Here is a 27,990-nt window from a genome sequence, read left to right on the forward strand (position 1 = left end):
ATAAATTAAATGTTTATTAAATCAAATGTTTTCTTTGCAATAATATTTTTAATGTTGAGTAAACAATGTTGGGATCAAGTGTATCATTTTTCAGACCTTTCTGAACAGCTTCAAGCATACTGATGCATTCGACTTTTTTAAATTGTGTCATTTCTTCGAAATCTCTTGTGACTTTTTTGATAATTTTAGCACTTCTCTCTGAATCCAGACCTTTAATTTGCAACTTAATCAGGAATGAAGGAACAACACTGGAATATAACTCGATGCCAAGTTCATCGAGTCGAAGATTTTGCCTTTCTGGGAAGTACTGGTGCTTCAAAACCTTGAAATGTGATTCCGAGATGTTGTTTGTTCCATCTCCTTCATTTCTATAGCGAAGCATCCACCTGTCAAGATGATGGCGCCACTGTCGGTCAAAGTATTCACGGGCAGCAGGTTCCTCATTTAAAATTTCTTCTAAATTGTTGTAAACTTCATCAGGATCAATTTCTTCCTCTTCAGAACCAAAGACCAATAACTTCATTAAGTTATAGAAAGTTTCGAAGTTGGAACGATCTTGAAACTTTTCAGCCTTTCTCATGACAGCGCGCAACACATGAACGCCACACCAAATGATCTGGCATAAGGGGATGGCTGTTTCAACAGCATTTGTGATTTGAGGTGCGCAGTCCATTGAAAAATAAGATGGTTCGCGATTGATGGAGCCAAAATATGCTGTGAGACAAACTTGTATATTTTCACTTGTGTCGGGCCAAACGAAAAAATACAAAAACGGAAAAACAATTGATTCCGCGAATTTGCCAGTGACGGCATAAAATGGTATGCGAGATCGCAAGAGCTTATAAGTGGAATCAATGTGATAAGTTTGTATTTGATGTGAAAAAGCATTTGCTTCGAATGGGGCGTAATAGAAAATCATACGATCTGGCTCGTGAATAAACTCGATGAGATCATCCGGAGAATGACTCTTAACCATGTCGACAAAAATTGCAAGAGATGTAACATCATCCGCTGAGAAACGGGTATTGATTGCATGAAGGCGTTTAGAAAACTTTTTTAAAGCATCTGTAGATTGTTGAAACATTTCCGGAATGATCCCACTATCAAATGGGATATTAAGATCTTTGAAACACCTTAATTGTGCGTAAACACGATCTTGATTTGATTCAAAATATCTTGTTAAATAAGATCTATAAAAATATGATGTAATTTGTTGTGATTTGTTTGGAAAAGGGGCAGAATGATTGTGGGTGTTAATACATTTTCGTATGTGGTACTTGTCATCGGGAAGTGTATCAACAAGGAAGCGACATGGATAATTCGGCCACTTACAATTAAATTGGATTTGATTTCTTTCTTTCCTAGTTTTATATGAATAACTACAACCTGCTTGGATTTCTTGTTGCACTCCATACTTAAGCAACTCGATATATGTGAGTTCGTGATCTTGGATCTGCATTAAAATGAAATGATTTGAAAGAATAAAGAATTTTGAATATATTGGTCTTATTTTGATAAGCTTGGTCGTGTTTTGAATAGCTTGGCCATCTAATTCAATTATGATCTTTGAAAATTAGGTGAAATAAAACTAAACATAAATGTAAAACTAGGGATATGAAATTTTGGTTGTACACCACTTGTATGTGCCGGATACCATTGTGTCAAATTTTTTCTGAAATTAACTTTAAAAGTACTAAGTAAGATCATGAGATATAGCAATATATGTTTAAACCAACTTATATTTTGGTTGTACACCACTTGTATGTGCCGGATACCATTGTGTCAAATTTTTTCTGAAATTAACTTTAAAAGTACTAAGTAAGATCATGAGATATAGCAATATATGTTTAAACCAACTTATATTTTGGTTGTACACCACTTGTATGTGCCGGATACCATTGTGTCAAATTTTTTCTGAAATTAACTTTAAAAGTACTAAGTAAGATCATGAGATATAGCAATATATGTTTAAACCAACTTATATTTTGGTTGTACACCACTTGTATGTGCCGGATACCATTGTGTCAAATTTTTTCTGAAATTAACTTTAAAAGTACTAAGTAAGATCATGAGATATAGCAATATATGTTTAAACCAACTTATATTTTGGTTGTACACCACTTGTATGTGCCGGATACCATTGTGTCAAATTTTTTCTGAAATTAACTTTAAAAGTACTAAGTAAGATCATGAGATATAGCAATATATGTTTAAACCAACTTATATTTTGGTTGTACACCACTTGTATGTGCCGGATACCATTGTGTCAAATTTTTTCTGAAATTAACTTTAAAAGTACTAAGTAAGATCATTTATTTTTGCATAATATAATGCCAATATGGTTTCTTTTGATTTTATTTCATTTATAAGCAAATCAGATTTACCCAAAAACTCCACTCCATAAGCGTTCATTTGCTAAATTAAAAAGTGACAATGGGCTAGTCTGTCCCTTTCTCGTTAATTTCAGAAAAAATTTGACACAATGGTATCCGGCACATACAAGTGGTGTACAACCAAAATATAAGTTGGTTTAAACATATATTGCTATATCTCATGATCTTACTTAGTACTTTTAAAGTTAATTTCAGAAAAAATTTGACACAATGGTATCCGGCACATACAAGTGGTGTACAACCAAAATTTCATATCCCTAGTTTTACATTTATGTTTAGTTTTATTTCACCTAATTTTCAAAGATCATAATTGAATTAGATGGCCAAGCTATTCAAAACACGACCAAGCTTATCAAAATAAGACCAATATATTCAAAATTCTTTATTCTTTCAAATCATTTCATTTTAATGCAGATCCAAGATCACGAACTCACATATATCGAGTTGCTTAAGTATGGAGTGCAACAAGAAATCCAAGCAGGTTGTAGTTATTCATATAAAACTAGGAAAGAAAGAAATCAAATCCAATTTAATTGTAAGTGGCCGAATTATCCATGTCGCTTCCTTGTTGATACACTTCCCGATGACAAGTACCACATACGAAAATGTATTAACACCCACAATCATTCTGCCCCTTTTCCAAACAAATCACAACAAATTACATCATATTTTTATAGATCTTATTTAACAAGATATTTTGAATCAAATCAAGATCGTGTTTACGCACAATTAAGGTGTTTCAAAGATCTTAATATCCCATTTGATAGTGGGATCATTCCGGAAATGTTTCAACAATCTACAGATGCTTTAAAAAAGTTTTCTAAACGCCTTCATGCAATCAATACCCGTTTCTCAGCGGATGATGTTACATCTCTTGCAATTTTTGTCGACATGGTTAAGAGTCATTCTCCGGATGATCTCATCGAGTTTATTCACGAGCCAGATCGTATGATTTTCTATTACGCCCCATTCGAAGCAAATGCTTTTTCACATCAAATACAAACTTATCACATTGATTCCACTTATAAGCTCTTGCGATCTCGCATACCATTTTATGCCGTCACTGGCAAATTCGCGGAATCAATTGTTTTTCCGTTTTTGTATTTTTTCGTTTGGCCCGACACAAGTGAAAATATACAAGTTTGTCTCACAGCATATTTTGGCTCCATCAATCGCGAACCATCTTATTTTTCAATGGACTGCGCACCTCAAATCACAAATGCTGTTGAAACAGCCATCCCCTTATGCCAGATCATTTGGTGTGGCGTTCATGTGTTGCGCGCTGTCATGAGAAAGGCTGAAAAGTTTCAAGATCGTTCCAACTTCGAAACTTTCTATAACTTAATGAAGTTATTGGTCTTTGGTTCTGAAGAGGAAGAAATTGATCCTGATGAAGTTTACAACAATTTAGAAGAAATTTTAAATGAGGAACCTGCTGCCCGTGAATACTTTGACCGACAGTGGCGCCATCATCTTGACAGGTGGATGCTTCGCTATAGAAATGAAGGAGATGGAACAAACAACATCTCGGAATCACATTTCAAGGTTTTGAAGCACCAGTACTTCCCAGAAAGGCAAAATCTTCGACTCGATGAACTTGGCATCGAGTTATATTCCAGTGTTGTTCCTTCATTCCTGATTAAGTTGCAAATTAAAGGTCTGGATTCAGAGAGAAGTGCTAAAATTATCAAAAAAGTCACAAGAGATTTCGAAGAAATGACACAATTTAAAAAAGTCGAATGCATCAGTATGCTTGAAGCTGTTCAGAAAGGTCTGAAAAATGATACACTTGATCCCAACATTGTTTACTCAACATTAAAAATATTATTGCAAAGAAAACATTTGATTTAATAAACATTTAATTTATTATAATTAATTTTTTATTACAGTATAGTAAAAAATGCTATAAATAAATTATTATATTTTATTAAAATGTGACTTTTAATAGTAAGTGAATAAAATAAATCAGGAATTAGGAAAGAAATAAGGTTAATTAAAAATAATGAAAATTACAAGTTTAAGGTTAATGAAAAAGTGACAATGGGCGAGTTTGTCCCCCACTCGAAATTAACTTTAAAAGTACTAAGTAAGATCATGAGATATAGCAATATATGTTTAAACCAACTTATATTTTGGTTGTACACCACTTGTATGTGCCGGATACCATTGTGTCAAATTTTTTCTGAAATTAACTTTAAAAGTACTAAGTAAGATCATGAGATATAGCAATATATGTTTAAACCAACTTATATTTTGGTTGTACACCACTTGTATGTGCCGGATACCATTGTGTCAAATTTTTTCTGAAATTAACTTTAAAAGTACTAAGTAAGATCATTTATTTTTGCATAATATAATGCCAATATGGTTTCTTTTGATTTTATTTCATTTATAAGCAAATCAGATTTACCCAAAAACTCCACTCCATAAGCGTTCATTTGCTAAATTAAAAAGTGACAATGAGATAGTCTGTCCCTTTCTCATTTTTTCTGAAGTTTTTCGTTTCCAAGTTCTAAAATTTTACATGGATGATATTTAAACCCATTCAGGATTTAAACAATGTTTAATTAATCGCGGAATATCTGACATCATCTATATATAGCTTCTTTTATAAAAGATAAAAAATTATTTTAAAATTAATGTTAATTTTTTTTAATGGTTTATAAATAAATATATTTTAATGCATCGTCTATATATAGATGTAACAAAAAAAGTCACTAAACCCGTCATATCCTACTACTAACATATCAAAACTAAGGATAATGTTTTGAATATATAAGCAATAATACTTTGTCTAGAGAATTAAATTTGTGCTATCCAATTGTCAATTCTTTGAATTTTTTTTAATGCAAGATATCCCGGCATTGGCCTCAATGAATAAAATGCTTATCCTTCATAAGTAAATACATAATTTATGCTTAAACACAAAAAATAACACGAAAATTTTTGGCCAACATATCAAAACTAAGGATAATGTTTTGAATATATAAGCAATAATACTTTGTCTAGAGAATTAAATTTGTGCTATCCAATTGTCAATTCTTTGAATTTTTTTTTAATGCAAGATATCCCGGCATTGGCCTCAATGAATATAAACTACATGCATCATAATATTAGTTTGTAATAGCATAAAAGCGAAATTCCTAATTTCTTCTCAAATAAATTCCTAAAAAAACATCGGAATTAATGATTGGAAATAGGTCAAAAAAATTCCTAATATAAAACTTATACTTAAGATAAAATCAAAATTCGAAAATATCTATTTTTCAAAACACGCATCCAAAAGCGAAAAAATTCGAAAAAATCATGTTCTTATAAAACTCGCCGATTTTGCAATTTTTATCCGACCTGATGGAGAAACAAGTTCGGCAGCTGATGGAAACGTGACTGAGACAGGGTTGTTCAAAGTTCCGAGAACACTCGGAATCAGTCTGATTTACAGAGAAAACGAGAGATCTGTTTACGGATTTCTCGGTTTGTCAGGAATGGTGCCACCACCGATTTTCAAGTTGCAGGTTGGATATCCAATAGCTTTCATCAATCACCAGGATGATATGTTAGATATGATTCATTTTAATTAAAATAAAATTTTCTCTTTGTCTGTAAAATCAATGTTTTTGGCATCATTTGATCTATAATTTCAAAAGAAAATGCATGGCTTGTGTAAAATCATAATGATATTGTAATAAAATTCCTTTTGCTAAAATATTTTGTGCATATTTGACAAATCTTTCTGATGGCATACCATATAATTATAGATTTTGTGTTTCGAACATAATTTTCTTGTTATTTCACTGCTTTCTTCATGTAGAATAACTTTGAATCATCTGTTAAATGGATTTTTCAAGCCACAATATGGGTACACAATGCTAATTAAGATAAAGATTATTCACTGTATCAAAATAAAGATAGAAAAATCTGGAAATATCACAAAACGAGATATGAAATAAATAAAGAGGATATAAGTAGCTGCTTTGTGTTAATATAATATAACAAGTTTAGTATTTAACAATAAAACAAATAAAAAATAGAAAAATTATTCTTCTTCAGCAAAATCATTTGAATATTTAGTTTCATATGATTTTATCTTTGTAACGATGGATTTGAAGTCAGATCTCATTCTCCTTGAGTCGTTTTTGACCTTTCTTTGGAGATTATTCGCTCTTTGTTTTAATTCATCGATTTTCTCAAATGATTTCTCCTCATTTGCATCTATTACATCGGTTATGTCTTGTAAATTCTTTTCGACAACTCTGAATCGATCTGTTAAAATATTTAACGAATTCTTGTTTCCTTGAAGAGATTCCATGGACTGTGAGACTGTCTGTATTTTGTCATTGATTCTTTGTATGTCTGATTGAGCTGTCTCGTTTGGAACTGCAAATTCTGGTCTTGAAAACAGTTTTTCTGCCTGGTTTGGTGTAAGTCTACTGATATCGATAACTGATATCAGCGGATATGCTTCATCATGATATTTATCAAGCATTATCATGATAAAATTGAAAAGTTGATCATGATCAGAGTAAATAATGCTTTTTGATGGCACAATTGCTGTAATTTTCTCTAATGATAGTTCTGAAAACTTAGGAATCTTGATTGCTGCATCAAGTCTTGAAGAAATCACTGATGAAAACGCATTGAAGCAAGTATTGAACTCGTATTTGTCTGCTTTTGCAATAATATCTTCTAGAGTAAAGTTATCATTAATAAAATCAGCAATTTTGTTTGAAGATTTTTCAATTTTCCAATCTATGAACAAATCAAGCAATTCTATAGCATTTTCTTTAGTAATTTCTAAGTTATCTGTGTTAATAAATTTGATAAATGCTGTAACAGATTCTTTAGATATGTTGTCATTTAGATCAGCAAAATTTATTTGTAATATTTCATTACTCTCACGAAAATACGATGACAGTTCTGTAAATCTCTGCTTGTTAACGTTACTTGCCTGTTTTTTGTGTATCAAGCAGAAATCTTCTTTGTTTTGTACTAAGATTTGATTTTTCATTATTTTAGAAAACGTGACAATTGTGTCACGTTTATTAATGGACACCCATTCTCAACCCAATTTAATACATAATGACAGTAGTTTTACGGTCAACTTACAAAGATTCCTTACAATCTCAACGTTTCTCTATAATCAATATCGGCCGGATGCAGGATTACCTATAAAATTAGTAGATAATCTTGATTCTGTTTCATTTTCGATATTCGTCAATTATATAAACGATGAATCTTTTCAAATTACTCAAAATAATGTATTATCGTTATTGAAATGTGCACTTGTTTATGATTGCAAAAATTTATACAATGAAATTCAAAAATTAATATGCCAATTCCAAAATATCGCGATTGCTATTGAATCGTTGGTCATATTATCCCAATTCCAAGCTATATCAGAGATCATAGAAACATTTGTTGCGATAAATTATCAAATTTTCATGCAGCATCCAAATTTCATCAGAATTCCATGTGGGACAATGCATAGAATTTTCACTTGGTACCATGTTGCTATTGATTTCAATACACAACCGATGATAAATTGCTTTTATCAAATGGCCAATCTTTATGGCATGGCCGCCACTCCTTTGTTCTTACTCTTTGACTATTCTTTATTACCTGAAGAGATAATTACATTTATCCAAGGCATGACTGTTCTTGACCGCGATGTTATTGGCCCTTTAGTACATTATCATTTTAAGAAATCCGCTGCAGAGAAAACCATGTTAGTCAACCAGATCAATAACCTTGAGAGTGAATACCAGCGCTACCAAATGATATATTCACAGACAGAGCAACGGAATCGAATTCTTATCAGCAAAACAACTGAAAACGAATCACGCAAACAGTCATTAGTCGCAGAATTACAAGATATCGAGTCCAAATGCTCAGATCTCCAACAAAGTCTTGATAACATCCGTGCCAATTCCAACAAGTCAAACGACATTCTTCAGAAGTCAGTCATTGATACTCGTCAGACGAACATGGACATCGACGACATGGAATTGAACATCCAAGCACTGAAGAAACAACTCGAAGATTCGGCACAGCTCAAAGCACAACTTGCGCAACAGCAGCAAGAACTGGAGAAGAAGATGTTCAATGACGACAAGAAAGTTTTCAACTCAGAACAAACACAAGAACAAGAATCATCACACAATGAAATTGTTGTTTCTAGAGAAAACTATGTTGAACCTCTTCTCAAACCAGTAGATTTCAATGACAAAGACTTCGAAACAGCGTTCATCAACAAGAATGATCTTAAGTTTGATCTAGCTGTCACGCCTTCCCTTAAGTACTCTCTAGACACTGAAGGAACACTTAGAATGGCTGAACTCCACATTCTATGGAGAAACTGCCAGAACGGAAACGCACGAGCTCTAACTGACTACGGAACACATATCTTGAGGACAGACCCTCTTTCATTCGACTTAGGAATGAACTACCTGGAGATGGCAGTCGAACACGATGAACCTTACGCGTTGTACAACTTAGCTTCACTGATACAAAATGGTAAAATAGGGGGAACAAAGGAAGAAGTAGCATTTTTGTTGGCAAAAGCAGCAAAATTTGGAGAACCTAACTCTGTATCTATTGTTAAGAGCTGCGTCAAAGTTGTAGAACTTTAATTATCTTGTTTTATTTTTTTGATATATATTAGATTTTTTTTTATAAATAAATATGTTTGCTTTTAATTATATATATTTGCAGTTACTTGGAATCTATTGATTTTTCTGTGATCTACCTTAGTTATTTGACATCTCTCAGACAACATCTACCTTTTCGAGAGGAAAAGGTAAGGCTTAAAGATACTGGAATTGCCCTCATATTTCCACCCAAATATCAAATAACCGCCCTTAATTTTTTTATAAAGAAATTAAAATTAACGTACATCAAAATTTTTATAGAATGAGCGAAAAAATCTATGTGATTCGACGAAAAATCACAAAGGTTACTCCAACACCCATTCCAGATACAACGTTCAGACCACCATCAGCACGTAGAGTTACTCAACAAGAACCTATACCTACAACAGAATATTTCGAGAGATTATCAAGAGTAAAACCGCAACCAGAAGAAGAGGAAATTGAAGAAATACCAACATATACTAATGCACCACCTGAATACCAGGAGGTAGACTTCAGAGTTACGCATGGACTACTCCAACGAAATGAATATATTATTAACAAAAACGTAAAACGAGAAATTGAAAGGAAAAATGCTGAGCCTGTTGAATTTAACAAATGGCAGCAAAAAATGAAGAAAAAGGATGAAGACCAGAGAAAAGATTTGATTGCAAAAAGGCACTCAGATCTTGATAAGTGCAGAAAGCGTGCAAAAAAAGCCAAAGAAAACTTGATCAAAGAACAATTAAATAATGGATCTCAAATACGTTCTGAAATACGAAAACAATTAGAACAAACTCAAGCTGAAATTGATGCAGAACGAGATGAAATAAGGCGACTAAAGAGAGAGATAGTTGATGGTGCTCCAATTGCTGTTGCAAAAATGATTAAAAAAAATCGAGATGAGACTAAGCAGATGAAAGAGCAATACAGAGATGATCTTCGTCTTATCAAGCGCCAGCAAACAATTGAAAGAGAAACTCGGGTTGCTCAGGCAAACAAAGTTCGAGAGGCCGCCAAAAATCATGAATTAACAAATAGAGATCGATATGTTTCTCCAATTTCAATCACAACTTCTCATTTTCTCGCTGATCTAACAGATGAAGAAACGGAAAAACTTCGCGCCGAAAATTTAGCTGCACAAAAACAAAAAGTACAAGATTTAATTGAACAACACCGCAGAGCAAAAGAAGAAAAGATCAATCATATGATAGAATTACTAAACAAAGAAACAGAATATAGAGCGAAGCAAGAAGAAGAACATGAAAGAGCTCGTCAAGCCAAAAAGGAAATGGAAATGAAGATTTTAGAAGAGAAAGAAAAAGAAGAAGCAGAGAAAATGCTAGCTCTGGAAAAGAAACTTGAAAAGAAGAGGAATGCAAGGATAAAAGAAGCCGAAGAAGCTGAAGAACACATGAAGCAGATACAAGCTAGAAATAGATATCTAGCAATAAATAAAAAGGCAATGAAGGAAAAAGCTTTTCAAGCCAAAACAGATGGAAACTTGAGAACAGCAAAAGAAAGACAAATGTCACAACTTAAAACGGAAGATAGGAATACGCAACCAAAGAAGAAAAAGATTGAGCCAGAATTGACTAACTTAAAGAGCCTTCTTGGTATCTAGTATATATATTTATCATATTCCTTAAAATAAAATGTCTGTTTGTTGATATTATAAACAAAAAAAAACCATAACTAAAAAAAAATTATATCACGTCTTATACATTTTGATCAAATACGGTCAGTTATAATACAAACAGATTGTTTATTGATGTGAATCCAGGTGATTTTTTCGATTTCATACAAATTTCGGTATTTCTTTTATATTTGATGATTAAGCGGATAATAAATTAATTGCAGTATTGTATAAGATATTCCTTCATCATTAGATTTAAAAAAAAAGATCTATAAATTTTTTACGAAATTTGTAAAAACAACAACGAACTCTTTAACAATTGCACCTTACATATAAGGGTTTCGTTTTGCGAAAAAAACGTACAATACGCAATTTCGCTAAAAAAACATTTAGCTAGCAATTTCGATCTTTGACTCCACTCAAGACGTCACTTTTTTAATTTTGCGGTATCATATTTTTGGAAAATCTTTATGAATATTATATAAAAAGTCTCTTTAATATCTATATTTCATATTTTTATCGATTTTTAAAGTTTTTGCGAAAAGTATTCAATTATTTTTGCTATTTGGTCGGGTAAATGTCAGATTTGCGACATTTTCTGATATGATATTCAGATTCTACGTTGATAATAATGCTTATAGAACCCTCTTGCTATTGTGTCAAAATTGCGAAACCGATAGCAAAAATATCTCGCAATATCAAAATTAAGATATTGAGTGAATTATGCATTATAGAGATTAAAAATCTGATTTGTGAAAACATCTCATCAGTTTCTAGCTAATTCAAAAATCTTTACTATCTTATTCGATTAAAATGAAAAGGGAATAGTTTCATTATGCTTTAAATGACAGCCTTATAATATAATCATAGTTTTCGCTCAATATGCAGCATTTTTTTTCGAAATCTATGGTCAATATCCTAAATACTGATTGCTTTGCATTCAGATCTCTTACATTTTCTATACCCACATCACTATTCATTGCTATTCCTATCTTTTTCATTTTTGTTTGTTTCTCATAATTTCTCAAAAAACATGATAACTTGATATTTGTAAATATCATACTTTATAACGTAAATAAGAACTTGACCTGTTGTAAACAGAAATTCATCAAAAGTGACACTTCAGAAAAGCTAAAATATTGAATTTTTGGAACTTTTGATAGAGCAAGTTTTTAAATATTAATTAAAGTAAATGTATATTTTGTAAAGATTCTTTTTAATAAAAAAATAAAATTTTGAAGAAGAACACAAAATCTTCTGAAAAATAATATCACATAAACTCATATTATTTTCTAATATATAACTATTTTATATAAAAATCAAATTCAATGATCTTAAAAGCGAAGGATAAACCTCAAAATTTACGAATATAATGAGTGGGAATATAATGCTTATCTATCATAAAACCATATGAAATATCAATTTTTGCTTTACGCCTAATTTTTGACGACAATTAGCAAAAAATGTTAAATGTTAACACTCAGTCCATTTGAATATGAAAAATAAAATTGACTTTGATTAAATGTTTTTATTTATCATGCAATTCTTCTTGCGACCAAAGATTTGAATAAAAGTTCAAAAAAATATAAAACCAAAAATAATTGTTATAATTTAAATGAAGAAGTAATTTAAAACGATTTTATTTATGATCAAATTTTATATATTTTTTGGATGAAATCCATTTTAATAGAATTTATATACTATTCATCTATTAGTAAACACTACCGTATATTATTTTTTAAGCTATCTTATTTTTTGAACTTTTATTCAAATCTTTGGTCGCAAGAAGAATTGCATGATAAATAAAAACATTTAATCAAAGTCAATTTTATTTTTCATATTCAAATGGACTGAGTGTTAACATTTAACATTTTTTGCTAATTGTCGTCAAAAATTAGGCGTAAAGCAAAAATTGATATTTCATATGGTTTTATGATAGATAAGCATTATATTCCCACTCATTATATTCGTAAATTTTGAGGTTTATCCTTCGCTTTTAAGATCATTGAATTTGATTTTTATATAAAATAGTTATATATTAGAAAATAATATGAGTTTATGTGATATTATTTTTCAGAAGATTTCATTCTATATGCCTATGAAAAGTACTCTCAAAACTAACTTTTTCCTAATTATAATTAAATCTAGAATATTGTATTATGCTTAGTATTATTTCATTTTTCTCATTCAATTTAGAATTTACAAATGTCAAAAAATTGAGAGCTGTCACTTTTGATGAATTTCTGTTTATTACAGACCTATTAAGAAAAGCAGTAATGAAAAGAAAATCTGAAATTCATAAAAATTACAAGTTTCTGATGACAATTAGCTTAATTAAACCAGGTACAAGATTATATAATTGTATTTTCTATCCAATTATCCATATAATATCTTATCCAGAAAAAATAACTTGATCAATACCAAATGATTTTTTAACTAGTAAATAAAGTATTTTCTTTACACACACATTGTATATCATAGTTTTTTTTTTGGTTTCGCAAAACATCCAAAAACAAATATGCTATAAAAGTGACAATTTTAGCAAAACGAAACCCTTATTACATATCAGCCAATTTGAAGTAATAAAATGGAGCCTTCAGAAGCAAAGAATAGGATCTGCAACTAAAATATTTTGGTGGTTTTTTATCAGAAAATTTTTTAACTTATTATTAAGAAAAACATTTTGTTTCAATATAATGAAGTTGATGAATTCAAAAAAATCAAAACTTCGACACTTCACATTTATTTAAAAATTTTCTGTCCAATTCAATTTTTAATACTGTAATTTTTACAACTTTTCCCCAACTCCATTTTACCAAACGAAATTTAAAAATTTTGAAATGGTAATTTTTCCGTCCAATCAATAGTCATAAAATTTTTCCATCATATCACTTAAATATGAAGAGAGGAAGGCCAACATGTCACACCATTGCGAAGTTCATATCCATTGTTCGTGGTGGTGAGGAACTGTACTATGAACTCGTAAAAGGCAAATTGGTCAATGAAAAGAAGTTACAACCTCATCATACGAAATCTCTCACTGAAAAAGACAAAGAATCTGAAAGCATTTCATTTGACATTGATGAGAAGGCTAGCTCACCACCAGAGGATGTTTTATTCTATCCACCCGAAATATTCCAAGGAATGCCAGCAAACTATGATTTACCCGTAGAAGATGACTTGTTTACTTTTAATGTTTGAATCTTATAAATATCTGTACGTATACTCAACATTTTTTAAATGTATTTTATATTTTATTGATTTATCCTCGATTTATACGAGTACTCTGGCACTTTGTAAATAAAGGATCGAGAAAATGGTGTCATTTATTATGGTTTGAACTTCAATCAAGATTTTATAATTTTTCTGAACAGATTTCTTCAAAATTCAATTCCTTTCCTTACAAATGGAAAAATATAGAAATATATTCAAGATCCTTTTTCACAACAATGACTTATCATACATAACAAAGCTGTAAGATATCGATGCAAAATGTTCAAATATTGGACAAAGCTGTAAGGCTGTCATCGCATTATAACATTTTATCTCATAGTGCAAGCTACATTTGTGATTCGAATAAGAGCATTCTTTGCAAAATAATTATTAGTGGTTCCAAAATAAAACTCATTAATAAAATACTGTTAATAATATCTGAACATAGTTTAATTGATATGCAATTTATACTTGAAGAGATGTTGATGGAAATTGAAGTTGTAAAAATGAAAATACAGCTTTAACATATGTTTATACGGCCTATCAGATTTATCATTGGTATTATTTACATTATTTTTTATAATGTTATGTTTTTATTTTATATTTTATAAATTTTTCTCAAATAATGTTGACTACGAAACAGAAGATATGCATGAAGCCTCCATAAATAGTATTCTCTCATGTTCCAGCGATCTAACAATTAAAGGTTCTGTAATTTTTGATACAGCAGTCATGAAAATTACAAAAATCAATAAAAATGCATTTGGACAGTGCAAACCGACAAATGTCAAGTTACCAGATACCATTGTTTCAATCGGTGATTCATTATTCAAAAATTGCGAATCTTTAATTTCAATAAATATACCTCTTCTTATCAAAACTATACCAGAATCGTGTTTTGAGAACTGTTATAATTTAAGAACAGTTAAATTAAGTAGTTTAACCCAAGAAATCCAGCGAAATGCATTCAAACACTGTTATTCTCTCAACAACATTGATTTGTCTAGCATTAGCTATATTGGGCCATATGCTTTTTCTTTCTGTTCTAATCTTACGTCAATTTCGATAATGAAACCAGATTCGTCTATTTTCGAAAGAGCTTTTTACAACTGTACAAGTCTTAATAAGGTTACGTGCATTGATTATTCTATATTTAAATCACCAGAAATCTTTTCTGGTTGCAAAAATTTGACAGGTTTCTCTTCATCGATCAATATCAGCGGATACATATACGATATCTACAATACCAAGTATGCATCTCTTACAGATATTCCAGATTTCGATCAAAAAATCAAATATCCTAATAATACCGTTATAATCAGCTATTTATTTGATAAACTTCCACAAAAAGGACTTACAATAAGCCAATTTGTTTCTTACGTGAATCCAGAACTATTTCGTAAAATAGATTCAAATTACAAAATCAAGATCGACAAAAACAATCCAAAATACAAAATCAAGGCAAGTATCATTACATACAATGACAGAATCATTAAGGTAATGAACTCAACATTCAATTCAATGAAATTATCATCATCAATTCGAGTTATTTGTGAAAATTCCTTTTCCTACTCAAATCTATCATTTCTTATTACTTCCAAGAACCTACATCGCATTGAGCAATACTCATTTTACAGAAGCAGCATTTCTTCCATCCAATTATCAGAAAAGCTTCAAATTATCGATTCGTATGCCTTTTATCAGTCAAATCTCTCGTCAATTTATCTTCCAAGATCAGTGCTATTCGTTGGACATCATTCTTTCGCTGGTTGTCCAAATCTAAACTCAATTCAAGTGAATTGTTCGAATTCAATTGTTGAGAACTCATTATTTGACTCGTGCAGATCATTAAAAGTCGTCTACTATGACTGCTCTGTTGTTCCTTGTTCTTGTTTTCTTAATTGTGAAAGATTGAGTTTTGTTTATTTGGATAACAACGTGAAATTGGTAGAACGTGACTCATTTCGCAGTTGTACATCATTAGAAACAGTCAGAATCGGAAATTCTTTGTCAGAAATCAAGGAAAATGCATTTTACTCCTGTTCCTCATTAATATCAATGGAAATACCTCAATCAATAAGGAAAATAGGTGAAAATGCTTTTTATGGAACAAAATTTTTGACTTTGAGGTTTATTGTCACAAAAAAATATAAATTTAGATATATTTGTAAAAATTTCATAGAACTCGTAAGATTGGAGAATGCGACAGCAATAGAATCATTCGATGTACAAGAATCAATAATTGGATTTGGAAATCGAAGTATTTCAAATAATTTTTATCTTACTGAAGCAAATATTCCTATTGGAGTCAAATATTTGGGCGATGAATGCTTTGCAAACTGTTCTTCCCTTAAAACAGTGCTTTTGCCTCATACTTTGAAGATTATTGGCAAAAATTGCTTTTTACATTGCAATAATTTGAAAGAAATATCTATCCCAGAGAGTATATACGAGATAGGAGAGTTTGCATTTAGAAATTGCTCACTTCTTTCAAGAATTTTTTATTGTTCGGATTTTGATGTGGAAATAAGTCATCCGTTAGTGTTTAACACATCCACACTAATACATGTCAGTAAAAACTACCAAGGAACTACACTATGCGGCTACAAAGTCATTCAGGAGAAAAACATGAGGTGTAAGTTCACTAAAGCGGCTGTAAATGTATGGAAAAAGAGATTTATGCTACTACTATACGTAATTATTGTTGTTAGCTTTGCTGCAATTGCATTTGGCGCAATTTTCCAAAATAAAATTCCAAATAATCAAAATACAGTTGGAAATACCAACAATGATACACAATTTAACGATCAAATACTAAATCTTAATGATATTAAAGATGTTCTTGATTAAATTTCCTTATTTTATTTGTTTGTTTGTGATATAAATGTATTTGTATGTATTTTTAATGATCAAATTTTTGTTTTAAGGATGCACTTACGCTCATCTAAACTTTAATACAAATTTTTCACAATTGGCGAGAAGTCATTAAACATCTGAATTGAAGTCCATGTCATAGGGGTGTAAGTTCACCCTTAAGGATGCACTTACAACTTTCTGACATTAATTCAAATTTTTTTTTATCACAATATTCTCATTTTGGATAATTTTTTTGGTCAGGAGAAAGTAAATATAATTTCAGCTATTAAAATAAAGATATTACAAAATAAAGATATTAGTGGATTATATCATTCTTTAAAAGAAAATCAAATACAATTAGAAATCGAAGACAGCAGGAATGTAACCACGCCTCTTATTCTTGTACAGAGAGATGAACTTAAGAAGTGCGTAAATTAAGATGATAGCAGTGAGACAGAACGCGACCCACGATGGTTTCATCAATGGTTTCTTGACAACTTTGATAACTGGGCAGCATCTGCCGAAAATTTCCACTTTCATCTTTACTTTGTCTACGTTATCCTTGAGTTTGTCTGCTTCATCGCGTGCTGACATTGATGATGATAGTGCTTTGTCCAGTTGGTTGTTACTAACTCTTATTGCAGTTTTGTTAATCAAATCTAAAACTTTTTGGAGAGATGATGGCAAAAACCTATTGGAGTATAGTTTCTGTGAGTTTATCCAATCAACTGTCTTGTTAACTTCCTCATAAACTTGGATCGCGTGTTGTAAATCTCCGAAAATAAAACTTTTTGAAACACTGTCTTCAAAAAGCTCTGAGAAGTCATCTGAGCCACCATATGGGAATATTGGATGATGTCCACCGAAGGATGTCTTGATTCCAGGGAGGTTTTCGGCAATTGCTGATAAAGCAAGTCGATAAACATCTTTTTCGGTTGAAAGAATGGCGGAGGTCTTTCCTTCGACGTATGCAATGCTGTCGTTGTCTGGAAAAACAAATGTTGGAAGAATTAACTTCGATTTATCTTCCTCAAAGGCGTAGGCCATTGACGGGCCAAGGACATGACTATTTGAGAGGATGAGATCCATTAAATCGACGTTGTTGCACTGTGGAGGTCGGAAAATACCGGCTGCTATCAATGGATAGTTAAAGAGGTTCTTCTTCGTAACAGTAATGCGATCTTTGATTATTCTTGGAAGGATCTTGTATAATGGATCATGAAGCTGGTTGGTTTTGAGGCTAAATTCTGTAAAACTGATAATTGGAATGTCAAGGGTCGATGGAATTGGATTGTCTTGAATTGGTACATCGGGGAGAACAATTGTATTGACGAATTCTGAAATTCTGCGGAATAAAGCGGCTTCCGCGCCGATTTGACCAATATTAAAAGCACAAAATGCAATTTTTGAATTGAAGACAAAGCAATCATTTGGCTCTGGTGAATTACCGTATTCTAATTGATAGGATGTATCTGGACCCAAATTAACTAAGAATAAATGTGGATAATCGTCTTTTTTATTACTATTGACATGCTGTGTAATGCTCTGAACAATATCAGAGTCGGGGCCGAATTCGTATTGTCGAACTTGTTCGAAATCTGTAGGAACTGAATTTGTTTTTATTGTTTGAACAGTGTCATGAACAAGCATTCCTGGCATCTCTGCAAAATAGTACTCGATTGTAACATCGAAATTCTTATAATGCTTAGTTCGAGAGAAAATTCCAAGTGAATCTTCCAATTTGCTTCTAACATTGCTGGCATTTTCAAAGCCACCAAGCTCTACATGAAGTTTAGTACTGATAGGCTTCTCAAGAACAGTGCCATGAGAAAGGGCAAGGGATAAACAGAAAAAAAGCATTTCACAACAAAAAAAATAAAACAGAAATGATAATTTCACTTCTTTGATTTTTAATAGGACTTAATATTCAAATTATAAATGATTTAATTTTAATAAAACAATCTAATTTGTTCACAAAGGAACATATTTTCACATTTTCTGAAAAATTCAATAAAAATTACTCAATCAGAGAGAAATAGCTCGATTGATCCCGGCTATGTAATTATAAAACAAAGATTTAGCTTATTCCAAGAGATTGTTTACTTGATTTTCAGAACATCTGTCAATGAATCCGATAAAAATGTATCAAGTTATTTGTATACATTCTATATATTAATATAAAACACTTTCATTAAATCATCTTACTGGATATTGGTGACATGTGTATACATCTCTCAACTTTGCTCTCATTTAGATGGCGTAAGTAAGTCATGTTAACTCTCTGAAATTTAAAATCAAAACGCACGATAGGATATTGTTTGCAAAAATCATTAGAATGATTAAGAGTTCATGAATTAGTATCTCATTCTACAATAGATTGATTAAGCTTGAGAATGAAAGTAAGTTCTTGTTAATATAGTCCATACTTTTAAGAAAAGTTCTAAAGCAACAAATTCTCCAAATTGTTTGTGAATAAATTTGGTTTTTTAGTATTAATAATTGCTTCAATTGGAATTTATTTGCTTAATTTTGAAAATATGAATTTGAAATCAGCTTGAATGGCTTGAAATTAGAATTTCTCTATCCCATTGACCTCGATGATGTGTTGATTTGAAATGGCAATTTCCAAAATTTTGATGAAATTTGGAATATATAGCCATTTCTAACATTTTCATTTTTGATATTTTTTTGGAACTTTTTGAATTATATTTGATTTTTTAGTCATAAGTTTAATAGTAATAAAAGAATGAAATCTGAAAAAATATCATAACAAATAATAAGTTACTTTATGATATCTATAAATTTAGTTTTGGAGAAATTTTTAAATAGTAGTAGGATATGACGGGTTTAGTGACTTTTTTTGTTACATCTATATATAGACGATGCATTAAAATATATTTATTTATAAATCATTAAAAAATTAACATTAATTTTAAAATAATTTATTTTTTTATCTTTTATAAAAGAAGCTATATATAGATGATGTCAGATATTCCGCGATTAATTAAACATTGTTTAAATCCTGAATGGGTTAAACTTCAATTTAAAAATGAAGATTGTGAATTATTAAATGAATATGAAAGCCAAAATAAGCTAATGAGGTATAAATATAATGATAAAGAATATTTAATTTCATGGAATCAATGGAGTCATAATCAAAGACCTCATAAACGAGAAGAAGAAATTGAAAATAATGAAATGGAAATCATTGATGACATTAAAGAGGATGGAATTCCTAAATTTTGTAGAAAAACCTTTAGAACTAAGTTAGGAGCATATAAACGTAGAGTATTAAATCCTGAATATCTTAAACATCAATTTAAAAAGGAAGACTGTGAATTATTAAACGCTAATGAATATGAAAATGCTAAATCAAAACTGAGATATAAATATATTGGAAGTGATGAAAGGTGTAAAGATAAAGATAAAGTTTATTCAGTTTCATATAATAACTGGCACACGTTCGGGATAAGAAAACATTTAGGAGATTATGGGAAATGTTCTGAATTCTTTAAATCTAGTATATACGAGAGAGTAAAAGAAATTAGAAATAATTATTTTCATGAATAAAAATAAACTTTAAAAATTCATGTCTTACATTTTTGAATAATTTATTTTTTTAATTCGTAAGAAATGAGTGAATCAAAATTCGTGACTGTGAATCAATTAATGGATAAACTTTCACCAATTCTCACCCAGGTTAAACAAGTAGACGTTTATTTTGATGATTGCGTACAAAGTTTATTTTATAAAGGTAAGTTTAATATTAAACCTATTGCTTTTGCATTTGATGGTAAATTAATCGAAAATTCAAAAATTTGGGAATTAATTCCGGATATTGAATTTATAACAAATATTAAGGATAAATGGTTTAAACAACAAAACCACCTCACTAAAGTTCTTTGTAGATTAATGATTAAAACTGAGGAAAAAGAATTTAACGGGTTTAAATATCATCCGTGTAAAATTTTAGAACTTGGTAACGAAAAACTTCAAAAAATTAAACGAAAGACTATCAAAAGATAAAGTTGAAAGAGTAAATAAACTCGCTAAAGGTAATGGTAATGATGAAGAAGAATTTGATGAGTTCAACATAGAACTTTAAGAAACTAATGATTATTTGAATTTATGAAATCAATTATCTGATTTACTCTTTCTTCAATCTCTTCTATTCTTTTTGTTAAATCATCTATTTTCATTAATGAGGTGATTCTTGATTGAGGAATAGATTTCAAACTAATCACCCCCTTTATTTTTGAAATTTTGAATCCATCAACTTTAAACATTTTATTCAATTTACACGTTGTCAATTCTTCAAATAATTTTTTATTATTAGCATAATAGTCATTAAATTCTTCAACAGATGAAAAAATTTTTATTTCAGTAATTGGTTTAACAACGTTTATTTTTTGTTGAACATTTTCACTTTCATTTATTTCTTCCTCCTCTGTTTCATTTATTTTTAAAATCGGTTTCATTTATCATTAAATAAAAATTAGAATATAAGTGATGAAATATATTTTTTAATTAATATTAAATCAGAAATGGCGGCAGGATTCTTTAAAAAATTATGGGATGGAATTAAGAAAGCTGCAGGTTGGGTTCATAAAAAGATTATTAAACCCGTTGCAAACTTTTTGGCACCAGTAGCGAAAACGGCAGGAACTATCATAGGTGGAGTATTAGGTACTAAAGCAGGTAATCCGGCGATGGGAGCACAAGCAGGTAACGCAATTGGTGGAATAGCTGAAGGAATACTTAATAAAATAGGAGGTAGATAGTTGAAAAATAAATATGAGATCAGTTAGTATCCCTAAGTCGTGTACTGAGGCACTGCGTTCCTTAGTACGCAATACTTGTGAATTTGACACTTTACAAAACCGTTAACGTATATTTTACAACACAAACACAAACACCAACTTAACCTTAAATATTTATAAAGCCGCCAACCACTTCACCTTACTACTGTAAAAATAAACGTTCTCACTTACAAAAGTATTGCAACTCTTCCCATTGCTGTGCTTCACACAATAGTTCATATTCTTCAGTATCGCTGCTGTCGCTCCAATCGTCAGAGTCAAAGTCACTGTCAAAATAAATGTTAGTAAGTTTTGACAAAGCTAATGAAACACGTTTACCGTTTGTATCGTATGCTTGTATAAACTTTCCATTCTTCATTCCTTCATAAACGCTCAAACTAACTTTACCCTTTCTCCCTCGTATCTGATAGAATGTATTTTCACGAGGAACGAAGAACAAATTCTTGAACTCATGACCGTTGTAGTTTGTTATCTCAATAGTTTTCGTCATTACATCCAAATAAAATAAAAATAAAATAAAAATAAACTTAAAAATTAATGATATCACCACCCTCACACGTATGAAAACATCCATTTAAATTTAGGTGAAGTGGTGAAATCTCACCTCTTTTTTCACCTCTTTTTTCACCCGTTGAATTCATTGCTTTATAACTCTCTTCCTTTCTCCAACTCTTCTAACTTCTTCTTAAGTTCAGCAATGTTGTCCTCATGAAGTTTAATCTTTCTCAAAATTCCTTCTTTATCTAATGGTTGCTTTATCTTTCTAAACTGAACTCTACCATCCTTCATAGTATGAACGTAAAAACCTTCTGGAACCGCTCCTGATTTAATGTATTCTACCAAAAATTTTTGTTTCATTGCTTCAGTGACTTTAGTCGTCATTTCAATCAAATAAAAATGTTCAAATAAAATAAAAATAACGTTATTTTTTCAGTAAGGAAACGCAGGAGTTTTACGATTTATTTGAGGCGTAGGTTCTGGTTTAAATGTTGGAGTCGGTTTAGGAGTTGACTTTTGAACAGGAGTTTGTACTTCCATAGGTTCAGGAGTCATTGAAGGTTTTGCTTGTGAAGGCGTTGGTTTTAACGAAGGTGTCGGAGTTTGTTCAAATTCAGCTACTTCAGTATTATTTATAACATTTGCTTTATTTCTTTTCAACATCATAACTGCTCCTGCTGTAGCTAGCAAACCTAGTGGGAGACCATATCTTATATAAGGACTTGACCAAATGCTATTTTTGACAGGAGCTGGTGGAACACCTAACCTTGGTGAGACTTCTCTTTGCCATTGTGCAGCTCGTAAGAAATATTCAATAGGTGCTCCATAATCGTTTGGTAAAGTTTGTTTCATAGATGGTGAAGGTTCACGAGAGCTTGATGAAGAACTCATTTATAAGCTTTAAAAATAAACGTTCATCCTTTATTCCTCACTGTCGTCAGTTGCTAAGTTATAGTCGTCAAGTCTTATTATTGGTATGCCTGACTGTCTTACTTGTATTGCAAAGCAACAATCCCTCATAAATCCAATAAGTGGCTTTGGTACATTTTCAGTTGCTAGTTCAATAGGTCCTTTAACAGACAATTTGTATGTTATTGGAGCAGTAGATGTTTGACCTTGCTGGAAGCAAAAGTCCACTTCTGTTGGAAAACCACATAAGAAATGTGTGTTGTCATAGCTATCCCATTTATGTTCCACACTACCATCATCCACCAATGACCTCATAACATCTTCATTAAATCCTATCATATCATTGTTTGTATTGCAAGCGTTCGCAACCATTTCATAAAATACAGGTCCATATGATTTTTCAGGTTCTGCAGGCATATTTCCATAAGCTCCCATGGAAAGCTGAAGATATTTAAACTTAGGGTTCTCAAAATTAACATAATAGTTGTCTTTCTTTCTAAATAGTGCCAAATACTTTTAACATTAATAGGCGTATAAGCTGCTGTAAATGTTGCACTTGAACTATCTGTATTCTTTGAGAATGAACCGTCCATAGGAATCCAATCCATAACTTTAACAGGAAAACATAAAGCCTCGTTTGTATAATGTTCTACAAGTTCTGTATAAATGTTAGGGTCTAAAGAGAATGACTTTGGATGAATGAAACATTCATTAAAATCCATCTTTGTTCGAAATAGTTGCTGGGTTACAGTTGTAATAGTAACTGTTCCACTAGCTTCTATTGCCTTCGTTATCATAGTGAATGGTTCATTCCATGGAACAAATTTATTTGTCGGTGGATTTGAATCTGAAGCAAATGCAACTTTAAGAGTTGGATTGAAAGCAATGATATCATTTACAGATATAGATGTGCATTGTAAGGCGTCGCTACTGAACTTTACTTTAAGCTGAATGTTTCCTGCAAATGCAGGAATAAATCGAATAGCTTCTAATGGAAGGAATCTTCTAACAGGAATTCTTAAACGAAGCTTAAAATCAAATGATTTTCCTGCTGTAATTGGACCACTAACAATTTGTCCTGTTCTGCATGTTCCCGAATGACTCCATACATCTTCATGTCGAGTCTTTGAGAAAACATCTACTTTCTTTATTTGTTCGGTAGTTTGTGAGTTTGAAGTTATATATGCTTCTTCTCTTGCGTTGTCTTGAGAATATACGATACGACCATTTGCAAGGATTTGATATCCAGCAACTGCATAGAAAGCGTCATTGAAACCAATCCAAATCCTGGTGGGTTTGTTTTATTGGAACCTGAACCAATTTCTTTATCTGCAATAAATTGACCTTCCATTTTATACGTAATGAATGTATTGTAAAGGTCCAACATATTTTCACCAGGAGGTGAGAGATTGAATGTTACCCATGTGTTATCTTTAGCAGTTCCAGGTTGTGATGGAATCTTTGCGTCAGAATATTTTCTATTAGTGTCACCAATTTGAACTGCATTGTCTATGATATCGAAATATGAGCGAATCTGATGAATATGCTCTGCTGGAGTAAATTCGTTTAACTGTTCGTTCTGCATGTATTTACTTCAGATAAAAATATCTATTTACTTCATTATTCTCACTCTTCTTCTTGGCATTCGTGGTGGAAGTTGTTTCTTGACATTTTCAATGAACTGTACATTCTCTTTTGTCTCAACTTCTTTCACTGGTGGGTCAGGGTTCTTTGACTCGGTTTGCTTTTCAATGAAATTCACGAACTTTGCAATAAGCTCTTGGTTCGTTATTGAAAGTACATCTGGCTTCTTTTCTTCTGTTCTATTGACTTTTCAGTTTGAACAGAAGGTTTTATATGGGCTTCGTGGACTTCACCCTTGCCATGCACCTTAATGTTGTCGCTCTCTGCATTCGCTAATGGTACCTTTCTTTTTCTTACGTATATTTTACCATCTTTACTCTGACTTACGTAATAGAAAGGATGTTGTATTCCTCTTGCGTCATTTAATATAATAGACTCTCGCTCTGATTTTGACAAGCTCATTTTACATCGGTTAAAGTTTTAATTTAGTTTTTTATCTACAGTCAAATGACTCAGACAAGCCCTACGGACAAGACCCAAGGTGTCATAGATGTTGAAGCATTGAAGAAAGAAATTCGCGAGCAAATTTTATCCGAACTGAAGGAACAAAAACAAGAACAAAAGCCAGAGAGACCAAAGAGAAAACTTAGTGAAAAACAACTGCTGCATTAGCTGCTGGAAGACAAAGAACCCACGTTTGCTGGCGAAAAAGCTAGAAGAAGAAGCAAAAGCTAAAGAAGCTGAAGCAAAGAAAGAGTAAATGGTTTATTTTTATCCGAATTAAATGTATAGACAAATACCTTTATCTGTTGCGTTCAGTAGTGAAAACCCTGACGTCAAAATAAAGGGGAACAGAGTAACGTTTAAGTTTCCAACAGACTGGATTGTGAACATAAATGAAGAGAAGTACATTGGCATAACATCTATGTATATAACACGTGCTTTCAGAAAGGTTGACTTTATACTTCAAGTCGAGATAGAAAATGACGAACAGTCTTTAAGCGCCCAAAACATTCACATATACAAATACTTTAAAGACGATACAACATTGTTGCAATGTATGATTTCATTTAATGAGATGTTCGAGAAAAAGTTCAACATTGAAGTACAAACTTTACAGCCTTTACGTGAGTTTCTTGCACAACTGAAAGAAGAAGGTAGTCAGCCACAACTTATAGACTTTCATTATGAATTTAATGAAAATGAAGATGGAACTCATGACTGTCAATTCATTGTATTCTCACCATTCAATGAAGTCGCTAAAAGAAAAAAATCCATTACGTATAAGGTTTCAAATCTCCGAACCAAGTGATGATTTTAAGAATGTTTTCAATTATGATGCAATGCTTCCGAGGAAAAATGAATTTTCAAAGATTGTAACACCTGGCATTTGGGATAGAAAGCAAGCAATATTTACTCAAATATAGTAAAGGAGTTGAAAATGAGTTCATTGGTCATACAAGAACTTCACCACTTCCTAACCCTAAATACTATAAATTAACTGGCTTCAATCGTGAGTTTTGGATAGACATGTTCTCCACTCATGACCATAAATGTCCGGTGTTCTTGCCTCCAGACCATAAGGACTGTCTCTACATTGAAGCACAACTCTTAAACTCTACCATCGCAGTATTGTAAAATCTACGCTAGCTTTATTTTTATCACGAATGACCTCATTGCTGACAAAAATAAGCCGCTAGCGGCAAGGGCGAAGCCCATGACCTCAGAACTTCAACTTACGAATAAAGCTCTTCATCCTCATTACTGAGTAAAATGACGTATGGCAGGTGTCAAACCGTTGAGTTTTCACAAAATTTAAAAATAACGTTAGTTTTATTTTTATTTATTTTTTATTTTGTATGTAAAGACAGATGTACGCTGAACTTGTTGGTCAAGATGTATGGAAAGAATGTTTACAAGATGAAGAGTATGAAATTCACTGTTCTGAGCCTTTTGAAATAAGGAAGAAAGAAACCAAGAGAATTATACATGAATATAACAGAGGAACAGGTTATATTTGTGTAACATTAAACCTCAAAAAGTACCAAAAACATGTTCTCATAGCTACTCATTTTATTTCCAATCCGAACAATTTACCGTGTGTGGACCATATAAACCATCAAAGAGACGACAACAGAATCTCAAACCTTCGTTGGTGTTCTAAATCTGAAAACAATAGAAATAAAAGCAAGTATGGCGATATAGTTTATGAGTTCGTTGATGAAATATCTGACGAAGCTGTTGAAATAACAGATTATGGTAAGCATTCGTTTGAGTTCTACTACTATGTTGAGAATGAGGACGCATTCTATTACTATACAGGTCCTAACTATCGAAAACTTCATATAAACTTTACAAAAACAGGTGCTGCTTATGTTTCTATGATAGATACAGAAAACAAGAGTGTAATTTTATGCATAAACAAATTCAAACGCTTGTACGGCTTCATGTAGGACAAACATTATTTTTCAACACTAACGCCAACACGTAGGACAAACATTCATGACTAACATTACTGTATAACATAAATGTTTTGTTATGACCTCATCGTAAATGACTTCTTCATCGTAAATGACTTTGTCAAACATGAGCGTAAATGAATGTGTCGAAACTTCTTCATCGTACATGTTTTGTCATGATTTCTTCATCGTAATGAGCGTACATGTTTTGTCATGATTTCATCGTACATGCTTTGTCGAACTTAAACGTTAATGTTTTCACTGCTACCATGCTACCATGTGCTACCAGGTCATTTAACTTCTCTGAAAAATGATGACAACTGACATTTTGACAACAGTTCAGGAGGAAGGTAGTTATGAATTATTTTTTGAAGAACTGGAGGTGCTACCATGCTACCATGTGCTACCAGGTCATTTAACTTCTTTTAAAAATGGTGACAACTGACATTTTGACAACAGTTCAGGAGGAAGGTAGTTATGAATTATTTTTTGAAGAACTGGAGGTGCTACCATGCTACCATGTGCTACCAGGTCATTTAACTTCTTTTAAAAATGGTGACAACTGACATTTTGACAACAACACAGGAGGAAGGTAGTTATGAATTATTTTTTGAAGAACTGGAGGTGCTACCATGCTACCATGTGCTACCAGGTCATTTAACTTCTTTTAAAAATGGTGACAACTGACATTTTGACAACAGTCCAGGAAATAAATTTTATCGTTAATGTTTACGTTTATGTTTACGTTAATGTTTACGTTTATGTTTACGTTAATGTTTACGTTTATGTTTACGTTAATGTTTACGTTAATGTTTACGTTAATGTTTACGTTTATGTTTACGTTAATGTTTACGTTAATGTTTACGTTTATGTTTACGTTAATGTTTACGTTTATGTTTACGTTAATGTTTTCACTGCTACCATGCTACCATGTGCTACCAGGTCATTTAACTTCTTTTAAAAATGGTGACAACTGACATTTTGACAACAACACAG

General features: G+C 31.5%; 14 protein-coding genes and 1 pseudogene across 15 annotated transcripts, besides 14 other annotated features; 7 read left to right on the forward strand and 8 right to left on the reverse strand.

The window, feature by feature from the left end:
- Nucleotides 1-2,456: part of a mobile genetic element that runs on past the window's edge.
- TVAGG3_0069610 (MULE transposase domain-containing protein) lies at nt 211-1,084 on the reverse strand (the record flags this gene model as incomplete). Its single annotated transcript, XM_001324306.2, has 1 exon — nt 211-1,084. A coding segment is annotated over one exon (874 nt), but the record flags the coding sequence as incomplete, so codon positions are not given.
- Nucleotides 2,419-2,456: a terminal%2Cinverted (terminal inverted repeat of MuDR-5_TvMULE4 transposon ID:TVAGG3_0069600).
- Nucleotides 2,457-4,456: a mobile genetic element.
- On the forward strand, nt 3,681-4,244 carry TVAGG3_0069630 (MULE transposase domain-containing protein; the record flags this gene model as incomplete). Its single annotated transcript, XM_001324305.2, has 1 exon — nt 3,681-4,244. One exon carries the CDS (start codon nt 3,681-3,683, stop codon nt 4,242-4,244), a length of 564 nt encoding a protein of 187 aa, XP_001324340.2.
- Nucleotides 4,419-4,456: a terminal%2Cinverted (terminal inverted repeat of MuDR-5/MuDR-6/MuDR-7_TvMULE4 transposon ID:TVAGG3_0069620).
- Nucleotides 4,457-4,875: a mobile genetic element.
- Nucleotides 4,838-4,875: a terminal%2Cinverted (terminal inverted repeat of MuDR-5_TvMULE4 transposon ID:TVAGG3_0069640).
- A 1,484-nt stretch (nt 4,876-6,359) lies between these two features.
- Nucleotides 6,360-7,414, reverse strand: TVAGG3_0069650 (Potassium Channel Kv1.1, Chain A domain-containing protein; the record flags this gene model as incomplete). The annotated part of the gene is made up of 1 exon (XM_001324304.1): nt 6,430-7,401. The coding sequence occupies one exon, from the start codon at nt 7,399-7,401 to the stop codon at nt 6,430-6,432; it is 972 nt and encodes a 323-aa protein (XP_001324339.1).
- A 27-nt stretch (nt 7,415-7,441) lies between these two features.
- Nucleotides 7,442-9,043, forward strand: TVAGG3_0069660 (tetratricopeptide repeat domain domain-containing protein; the record flags this gene model as incomplete). The annotated part of the gene is made up of 1 exon (XM_001324303.1): nt 7,835-9,022. One exon carries the CDS (start codon nt 7,835-7,837, stop codon nt 9,020-9,022), a length of 1,188 nt encoding a protein of 395 aa, XP_001324338.1.
- Nucleotides 9,044-9,280: 237 nt separating this feature from the next.
- On the forward strand, nt 9,281-10,803 carry TVAGG3_0069670 (uncharacterized protein; the record flags this gene model as incomplete). The annotated part of the gene is made up of 1 exon (XM_001324302.1): nt 9,303-10,643. The coding sequence occupies one exon, from the start codon at nt 9,303-9,305 to the stop codon at nt 10,641-10,643; it is 1,341 nt and encodes a 446-aa protein (XP_001324337.1).
- A 941-nt stretch (nt 10,804-11,744) lies between these two features.
- Nucleotides 11,745-11,782: a mobile genetic element.
- Nucleotides 11,745-11,782: a terminal%2Cinverted (terminal inverted repeat of Banshee-A3 transposon ID:TVAGG3_0069680).
- Nucleotides 11,783-12,871: 1,089 nt separating this feature from the next.
- Nucleotides 12,872-12,908: a mobile genetic element.
- Nucleotides 12,872-12,908: a terminal%2Cinverted (terminal inverted repeat of Banshee-A3 transposon ID:TVAGG3_0069690).
- Nucleotides 12,909-13,540: 632 nt separating this feature from the next.
- TVAGG3_0069700 (uncharacterized protein) lies at nt 13,541-13,912 on the forward strand (the record flags this gene model as incomplete). Its single annotated transcript, XM_001324301.2, has 1 exon — nt 13,554-13,856. The coding sequence occupies one exon, from the start codon at nt 13,554-13,556 to the stop codon at nt 13,854-13,856; it is 303 nt and encodes a 100-aa protein (XP_001324336.1).
- Nucleotides 13,913-14,516: 604 nt separating this feature from the next.
- Nucleotides 14,517-16,718, forward strand: TVAGG3_0069710 (leucine-rich repeats (6 copies)-containing protein; the record flags this gene model as incomplete). Its single annotated transcript, XM_001324300.1, has 1 exon — nt 14,517-16,718. One exon carries the CDS (start codon nt 14,517-14,519, stop codon nt 16,716-16,718), a length of 2,202 nt encoding a protein of 733 aa, XP_001324335.1.
- Nucleotides 16,719-16,900: 182 nt separating this feature from the next.
- Nucleotides 16,901-16,930: a mobile genetic element.
- Nucleotides 16,901-16,930: a terminal%2Cinverted (terminal inverted repeat of tvBac_53III transposon ID:TVAGG3_0069720).
- A 54-nt stretch (nt 16,931-16,984) lies between these two features.
- Nucleotides 16,985-18,590, reverse strand: TVAGG3_0069730 (uncharacterized protein; the record flags this gene model as incomplete). The annotated part of the gene is made up of 1 exon (XM_001324299.2): nt 17,082-18,584. The coding sequence occupies one exon, from the start codon at nt 18,582-18,584 to the stop codon at nt 17,082-17,084; it is 1,503 nt and encodes a 500-aa protein (XP_001324334.1).
- A 2,678-nt stretch (nt 18,591-21,268) lies between these two features.
- On the forward strand, nt 21,269-21,505 carry TVAGG3_0069740 (N-acetylmuramoyl-l-alanine amidase family; the record flags this gene model as incomplete). The annotated part of the gene is made up of 1 exon (XM_051221654.1): nt 21,269-21,505. One exon carries the CDS (start codon nt 21,269-21,271, stop codon nt 21,503-21,505), a length of 237 nt encoding a protein of 78 aa, XP_051106640.1.
- A 21-nt stretch (nt 21,506-21,526) lies between these two features.
- Nucleotides 21,527-21,707: a terminal%2Cinverted (terminal inverted repeat of Maverick-1A transposon ID:TVAGG3_0069750).
- Nucleotides 21,527-27,990: part of a mobile genetic element that runs on past the window's edge.
- On the reverse strand, nt 21,708-22,034 carry TVAGG3_0069760 (uncharacterized protein; the record flags this gene model as incomplete). Its single annotated transcript, XM_051221655.1, has 1 exon — nt 21,708-22,034. The coding sequence occupies one exon, from the start codon at nt 22,032-22,034 to the stop codon at nt 21,708-21,710; it is 327 nt and encodes a 108-aa protein (XP_051106641.1).
- On the reverse strand, nt 22,190-22,426 carry TVAGG3_0069770 (uncharacterized protein; the record flags this gene model as incomplete). Its single annotated transcript, XM_051221656.1, has 1 exon — nt 22,190-22,426. One exon carries the CDS (start codon nt 22,424-22,426, stop codon nt 22,190-22,192), a length of 237 nt encoding a protein of 78 aa, XP_051106642.1.
- Nucleotides 22,475-22,705, reverse strand: TVAGG3_0069780 (kinase C-related family; the record flags this gene model as incomplete). Its single annotated transcript, XM_051221657.1, has 1 exon — nt 22,475-22,705. The coding sequence occupies one exon, from the start codon at nt 22,703-22,705 to the stop codon at nt 22,475-22,477; it is 231 nt and encodes a 76-aa protein (XP_051106643.1).
- On the reverse strand, nt 22,964-23,386 carry TVAGG3_0069790 (uncharacterized protein; the record flags this gene model as incomplete). Its single annotated transcript, XM_051221658.1, has 1 exon — nt 22,964-23,386. The coding sequence occupies one exon, from the start codon at nt 23,384-23,386 to the stop codon at nt 22,964-22,966; it is 423 nt and encodes a 140-aa protein (XP_051106644.1).
- TVAGG3_0069800 lies at nt 23,563-24,536 on the reverse strand (annotated as a pseudogene). Its single transcript has one exon. A coding segment is annotated over exon 1 (974 nt).
- TVAGG3_0069810 (HNH endonuclease family) lies at nt 26,407-26,988 on the forward strand (the record flags this gene model as incomplete). The annotated part of the gene is made up of 1 exon (XM_051221659.1): nt 26,407-26,988. The coding sequence occupies one exon, from the start codon at nt 26,407-26,409 to the stop codon at nt 26,986-26,988; it is 582 nt and encodes a 193-aa protein (XP_051106645.1).

The sequence above is a fragment of the Trichomonas vaginalis genome, chromosome IV (assembly GCF_026262505.1).
Source record: "Trichomonas vaginalis G3 chromosome IV, whole genome shotgun sequence".
NCBI lineage: Eukaryota > Parabasalia > Trichomonadida > Trichomonadidae > Trichomonas > Trichomonas vaginalis.